Source organism: Halyomorpha halys, unplaced genomic scaffold, assembly GCF_000696795.3.
Source record: "Halyomorpha halys isolate HHAL.00 unplaced genomic scaffold, Hhal_1.1 Scaffold1183.1, whole genome shotgun sequence".
Classification (NCBI taxonomy): Eukaryota; Metazoa; Arthropoda; class Insecta; order Hemiptera; family Pentatomidae; genus Halyomorpha; species Halyomorpha halys.
Window position 1 is genome coordinate 1 of NW_027112552.1, and position 8,241 is coordinate 8,241.

An 8,241-nucleotide genomic window follows, 5' to 3' on the forward strand; every position below is an offset into this window, starting at 1 on the left:
GATGCAAGTCCATTGTGAGATGGCAGCTTGTACCTGCTGCATGTGTCAACCCTTGCTTTGTCTTTTACATTGGTATAGAATACCATAGAAAGGTCACTTCCTCTATGGTCAGTGTCTGTCGAAATGTGCCAGATGTCTATAGTTTATACTATATAGTTTATAATGATAGTCTATTTATAATAATAGCTGTTAAATAATATAGCGTTCGTTAACTTGCAGAACTCGTTCTCAGACCCGAAAGATCCGTAAGAGGGACCAACAACCCGCCGTTCCTGTTTTGAAGCGATGGCATTGATATTCACAAAGGCAGTGAAAGTAAGTTCCTTTATCCACGTCATCGGGAACTTATCCAGCCTCCGAAAATCCGCCTTCTAGCCGTAGGCCTTTGGTACTGCTTCTAATTTACGTTCTCTTATTTTATTTTTCTACTCCACAATTGTTTCTTGTAAACCTTGGAAATTTGTTTATTTTACACTAATAGAGAGTATTTTTAATTTTTTTTTTTCTGAGATTTTGTAATATGTGAAAACTCATTAGGAAAAAGATGATTATTGGATTTTTTATTTTAATTTATTCTAAAATTTATCTAGTAAGCATTAAAAAGAAAAGGAAATACTGAATAATTAAAGAATATATTTAAAAAGAAGTCCATTTGCATATCTATGATTAAATATTTATATACTTCTCATTTATATTTTTTAAACCTTTGAATTTGACAATTCATTTGTTTCTAGTCTTTTCCGAAAAAAGAGAAATTTATTTCACTACAGATGAACTAAATCTATTTTTGCGAATCTTTTTTTAGTATGTAGGAAATCATCAAATGTAGGATTGTTAAATATGTTTTATATATAATCTTTACAGTGTCTTGAAGTATCCTAAGACACTAACCAGTGGGTTATTATTGTTTAAATAAATAAATTTTATCCAATTTTAGTCTCAAAACAATTAATATTTCTTCATAAGTCCGACGTTTTGGCCAATTTGCCATCCTCAAGGACAATCGCAATAGAATTTTAGAACCATATCAATTTTTAAAATGTTTATGCAGGCTATTCTGCTTAAGTCATTAATTTCAGCCCGCAATTACTCTATTTTTTCAATTCTTCTCATTAGATTAAAAATCAAAAACTTTTAATCACAGTCAACCTTCTCTATTATAATTTATCATAACCTTATCATTGTCCTTGAGGATGGCCGAAACATCGGACTTATAAAGAAATATAAATTGTTTTGAGACTAAAATTTATTTATAAAATATCTGTATATATATTCAAACCTTTGAATTTGACAATTCGATTGTTCCTGACCTTTTCCACAAAAAAAGAAATTTATTTCACTACGAATATACCAATTCTTTTTTTTTTTTTTAGCAATTTTATAAAATATGAAAACCCTTAAAATCTCCAAGAAAAAAAACATGGATTTTTATAATTTTATTTAGTTTTACATGACCATGAATAAACACTAAGGAACAGAAATACTCATATTTAATAATAGAAAAAATACAATTAAGAAAAAAATACCTTCTGCAAATATATGAGAAAATATTACGATTTCATAATTTGTTTTAAAGCTTTGAAGTCATTTTTAAAAATGTTTATTCCTGGCTTTAAAATAAAAATCATAACAAACGTAATAATTCTATTTTTCTGAAGTATTTTGATATTTGAAACCTCATAAAATGGCTTTTCCCAAAAAATCAACGATTATTAGATTTTTTTAAATTGTATTCTAAAATGTGCTAAGAATTAGTTGATTTGACCGTACACATAAAAAAAAAAGGATTCAGTCCGTATGTATGAGTAAATCTGAAATCTTACAGTGATTCTAAAAACCCATTCAATTTCATAAAAAACTGGATATGGTATAGACTATCTAAATCCAGAATATACACACCTGCTTACAAATCCTTTGTAATGATTGTCTAACATTACAGGGATGGGATTGAGTTTTATTTTATTTTTTTTTAATGCCCTAATACACGAAATGTTACTGATATTTTACATTGCACGTGTACTCTAGAGACACCTTTTATACTCGTAAATCAGCTGTAACACACGAATATCTTATAAATACATAAATTTTATCTCAATAGCTTATCGATTCATTAACCTATCGGATGTACTACTTTTTGAGCAATCGATACCCTCAATTTAAGGGTTTTTTATTCTCTAAAATTTCAAAGTATTCATCACTATACCTAAAATTAGGTTTATTTAATTTTTCTAATTAGTCCGTGATCACTACAATGAAGTAAATATTTGGGCGATGCTAAAATAAATCTGAATAAATTAGTTTTACTTTACGTACGTTACTTTTAGTTGATTATGTTTGTTTCTTTTGCCAGGGAAAAAAATAAGAATAAGAGCTCATTTATATAAATTTTAATATTATGAAATATCAATGGTAAGAGCTTTCCAAAAAAAAAAAAAAAAATCATTAACATAAACTCCAGTATTTCTCTTTTCTTTTTTTTTTTTTATACATAACGCTGACGTTTTGGAATCCTCTGTCTCTAGCCTTTATTTTGTACGATTTTAACTATTCTATAATAATAAATATATGAGGAGAAGATGGTTTGGGGTGCGGTCAAAATATAACACAAATACGTTGAAATAACTACATAACAATAAATAACAACGTTTCGGGCAGAATTCCTAGCTTTCATCAGGGCTAAGAACAAAGAACAAGGTCACAACCAATGAATACTAGAAATAAAATATAAACAGAATGACATAAAGTAAATAATAGTAAAAAATGAAATAAATAAAATTAAAGTGATGAAAGAAGTGGGAGGAAAATGTATGTATAGGTAATTCAACAAGTAAGTAAAAATAACATAATTAAGGAAATAAAATAAAAATTTAAGTTATGTAATGCAGAAGAATATGAATATTTTAATTTCTTAATAATTTATAATTAAAATATTCATATTCCTTTGCATTATATAACTTAAAGTTTTTATTTTATTTCCTTAATTATGTTTTTTTGCCTACTTATTCAATTACCTATGTATACATTTTTTCCCCACTTCTTTCATCACTTTAATTTTATTTATTTCATTCTGTACAATTATTTACTTTATGTCATTCTGTTTATATTTTATTTTTTGTATTCATTGGTTGTTATCTTGTTCTTTGTTCTTAGCCCTGATGATGGCTATAAATTCTGGCCGAAACGTTAGCACAATTAAATTAGTTATTTCAACTTTTGTGTTACATTTTGACCGCACCTCCAACCATCTTTTTATATAATTCATTCACGGTCAACTACCTTTCATCGTTAATAATAATTAATAATTACAATCTTATTAATTATTTGTTTATAAAAATATATATTATTACTTTTACAACTAATTTTATTATATCCAATATTATAGTTTTTTCTCTGCGTCGATTACCTTTCAATTCAACTATCCTCTCTCTATAGAATTAAATTATATAATACGAATGAATTTTAATAGTTTTTTGATTGTATTTATCATAAAGTAAGAGTATAATTAAAGTTAAGAAAACCATTAATTGTATGACTATCCACAAATATTCTTTGTACTGTTACGAGTTTGCTAATCAAGTCAATTTCCTTGTACCTAGATTCACTATGATCGTACTTAGTATATTCAAAACATAGAAGCAGAATAAACTATTTTTAACTATTGATCTTTGTAACAACAATTAGTGTATATATTGATAAATTGAATAATAATTTTGAAAATATTGATATAACAAAATATTGATAAATGAGTTTTTTTTTTAAATAAAAAATCAATACATCAACTTTGTAATATTTTAATTAAAAAATTATTTTGGGAACATCTCATATATGTTAAGTAAATTTTTAAATAAAATGAATAATTGTACAGTATTGAATTTTTAACACATTTTTAAAAAGTGATTCTTCAAATAAATGGGGACCAACTTACAAATGAACTATGTAGATTGTAATAACCAGATTAATATATTTTAATCAATTATTCTTGTTAACATTGTCCGACTTGCTGGAATGAAGGATGTGTGTGTTTGGAGAACTGAAGCAGGCAGTCTCCAGTACGTGGAACTGATTAATATTACCTACACTAGCTGGCCTCCATTACTGTCCACTATCAAAGGCTATTCGCACACTTTACTTATGTTTTAGTCTCCTTTAATGACCTCATTAAAACGTTAATTATTCTCTTTGAGTGATCAACATAAATTATCAGCTCATTATAACGTGATGGCTATTATATTTTAGGTGACATAGATCGTCATAGACAAAGGAATATCCCAGCCATCAGTTTTGATATGGCACAAATACTATAGTAACTTAATCGTTTTGCAACATTCTCTTGGAGAATTGTAGAACACAATAAACAAACTATCGATTCACTAGTAGGAAGGTTTTTCGTTAATAATTGAGCCATGGAATGCAAAAGTGGTGTAAGTCAAATCCGATGTTTTTTGAGATAAACAAAACTTAAAAATCATGGTGAGGTTCTGTCTAGATTTTAGTAAGGAGCTAAAACTAGTAACTTTCAAGAATATCCAGGAGAGAAAAACTTTATTCAATCAAGTAGTACTGCCCAACTTTATTTGGTGAATACACAGCTTACTCATACTTAGTTAAGCATTTTTTTAATATTCTCATAGAGCTGTTAGTATTAAAATGACTGGATCCTCATTTTTACGACGATTTGGGTTCAATGAATACTGTAAACTGCGAAAAGATTTTTATCTGTCTACTATGGTTTCTACATGTACTTCTTTTAAATGCAGAAAATCCTTACTCATTTATCGAGTATAGTTCAAAAATTTCAATTAATGAGAATTCTAAGGATGTACAAGAAGGTATAGATAAATATGCAAGGGACTACCACTCGAAAAAGACCGAGATCAAAGGGAAATATGGATTGGTTGAATCATGTGATTCAGCTCGGATCCCCATGTGAATTATTTTGCACTTAAAAAAGAACGAACCAAAACACCTTTCTGAGTGTTCTAGAGCACGAGAACCATTTTTTATTACTTTAATGAAAACTATATATTACTACTTTCAAGAAATAGCTCTGCCAAAAATAGTAAAAAATAGTGACCGTTTCAAAACTTTACAAAATTAATTTTTCATTTGGTGCTACACATTTTTAAAACTACCTAGAACACTAAATAACTTAACAGAACATAATTTAAAGTAGAGTAACTTTTCCAACATAAGCCTAATAGAGATGTTTACGTTCTAGTGTTTTCGAGGTACAGTTTTTGATAAACCAACTTTTTTTTTTTTCAAAATTACGTAAAATCAATATTTTGCGAAGTTATACTAGATGCTTCTTATACTATTATTATTCTTATATTCTATTCTTATATTATTACCCTCGAATTATTTAAGTATTAAAATAAAGGTATTAAATAAATTTCGTTTTTTCTATACCAGACCGAGTTGGATGCGGGTAGCCGCGGGATAAGGCCTGTGGCTACTAACTCTAAGGACCAGAATTCGAATCCGGCTGGGCAGAAATTTGTTTTTTGTTACACTAGGGGTATTCATGATCTTTAGTTTCACATGTTAAAGCGTGTTAAATAGAAAAACTTCTTATTTTACCATGTTAAAACGATATGACATATAACATGGTCGAGAGTCTGTTACTTGGCCTGTTAAATGGAGAATGACGTCACGCAACAGACCAAATGAGCTAGTCACCATTTTGTTTTGTTTCGTATGTGGTTACTTGCTCATAGTTTGTGTTTTGATTGTGTTAATATTTTATGGATGTTTTTAACTAACTAATAAAGCAATGGATGGTAATAATAATAATGTAATGACAGTTGATAATTAGCTCATCTTGATTCTCTTCCTCACTAATTAGAAGATCAACAAAGACAAACTTTCAAACAAATTCCACTTTAGGCATGTTGTAATAAATTACTTTTATAAAAACTTAGAAGTAGACTTAACAAAGAGTTTTGGAAAGAAAGGTTATGAAACGAATTGCTTAGAAAATCCGCTAGGAGCTCTTATACATTAAACATGACTTTAAATAGGGCTGCTCACAATCTTATACTTATAACATTTAACATGGTAAAACATTTTACATTTAACACAACATCACGAATACCCCTACTGTAGCCGTGAGTCAACTCCTGTGGGTTCTGGAGCCCTGCGTGATTCTCACCAAATCACCTCCTGGCTCAAACGTTGGTCTAGTAACAGTGGTCCCTTACAAAATACTGAATCTACCCTTCATGGGTTGTAGCGGCACAAATTTAATTTAATTTTATATCAGGCCAAAAAATAATATGAATCAATTACTGCCAAAATCAATTGTACAGTTTTCATTTTAAAATTATAGCAATGACTAAGTCGTAATCATTTTACAGTTTGGTGACTAACAGCTTATGACTAAAGCTTCTACTCAGTGAGTGACTGACTCTTTGATACTCCACTCCCAACTCACCTCTTATCTCCCTAGTTTAGTTGTTATCAGCAATTCCGTTTCTCTTCCTGTTTCCGTTTTTCTAATGATGTATATCAGACTGTTCTCTATACTTCAATAATGGTTACGCGTTTTCTTATTATTTTTATTTCCTGTCATTTATACATTTTTCTTTAATAAACATTAACATTTTATAAAAAAAAAAAAAAAAAAAGTTTCTTTTTTGATTGATTTTCTTTTTCCGACATGGACTTCACAATACTGTTTGTGAATATTTTTTTTCTATAAAATTTTTACCCTTCGACAAGAAACTTCGTCTTCCTGTTTTCCTTGACAATAAACCGATTCAACAGAAACACACCGTACACTACCTTGGCTGTTGACATTATACGTGAGAATTGCACGGTGTAAACATTTACAAAATAAATAAATACCGGAATCAAAGACTAATACTTCTTGTTTCCTTAAGAAAAATTTAAAACTAAAACTTAGACTGAAATTAAATACATGTACTTACTGTGACTGATTTGGGCGTACGTATCACAAATATTTGGAACAAATTAAACTTATAATAAAAACTTCAAATATTTTATGCAAAAATCTTTTGGACAATAACATTAACTCCTTGGTATGCCTGTAACAGTCCAACTCGTACGAACTCACTATAAACAAATAAATAACATGGGCGTGATACTTGGGCCAGGTAATATCCGTAGAAGACTGACAAGAAACTGGATGAGTGAACTCGTCTTAACACTTCTTTGACTTGTATATCCAATTCTCTCTTCGATGCAATTGGCTTGTAGCAATACGATTTGAAGTTTAAGAGAATTCATCTGTATTTTAGAAATTAAAATGAATTGGTTCAAAAGAAAATATAATATCACATTAGATAAAAAAGCGATATCATGGAAATATATTTATTAATAAAACTATAAAAATAAATAAAATTAAAAATAAAAACAATAAAACATTAATACGAAAGTCTATTGAGCACATATAGTTGGTAAATGTGTTTACCTTGTGATGACTATATTGAAGTAACTGTTTACGTAATAAGTAGTTACTTTTCCCTGACCGAAAAACATCCCTCCAGTTTTATAATTAAGTGTCAGCTATCCTTAAACTGTTATTAATATCGAATTGTATTCACTGAAACGTATTTATAAGGCCTTACACAAACGGATGTTTTATCAAGGCTACGAAGTTTTCGCCATAACTCAAGGCTTTGTTCTGATGTTAGTGGCAAACTGGTTTGAAGGAGGGCGTCTGTGACATATAATTTAAAAGATCGATACTGCAGTTAAGCACAACTTAGTTGTCTTAATACAACATTGAAACCCTACCCGTATTTAAACTTTCAATTAAGCACGAAAGCAATGGTCCGAAGGTTCTACTCAAGAAAACTATCAGATTTACTCTATGACCGCAGTCGAATTTAACAAAATGAAAGGAGGCTAGAAATTTTCCAATCCGACCTGTAGGAAAACCTTATTCATCTAAAGTATGTGTTCTTTTGATGCCTCATTTGACAAAATACGTCGCTCTCAGAGTTGGAAAAATGATCTTAACTACTTAATGTACATAAATGTCGTCGTTATAATTCTAAATACCATAAGGTAAGTTGGGGCTAGTGTAGTGGGGATTTAATTCAGAGTTTTTTTATTGGTGGAGCTAGCATCTACGCTTATAAGTAAATCCATCTTATTTACTTCAAATTGTCATTTTTGGTAACTTTATCAACAAAACAAATTTGATTTAAAAAAAAGTATGCACTTGTCCCCGGATATGCTCTTTATTAATTGGCATTAGTAAATTTAGGGGCTCAT

The 8,241-nt window shown here is 29.2% G+C and overlaps 1 protein-coding gene across 1 annotated transcript in view; it reads left to right on the forward strand.

Moving 5' to 3' along the window:
* The first annotated feature begins 270 nt into the window (after nucleotides 1–270).
* S6kII (Ribosomal protein S6 kinase II) overlaps nucleotides 271–8,241 on the forward strand; it is a 72,941-nt gene continuing 64,970 nt past the window's right edge. The window contains exon 1 of the mRNA XM_014433290.3: nucleotides 271–315. Within this exon, the coding sequence (XP_014288776.1) occupies nucleotides 286–315 (30 nt within the window). The 5' untranslated portion in view covers nucleotides 271–285. The remainder of the gene's footprint in view (nucleotides 316–8,241) is intronic.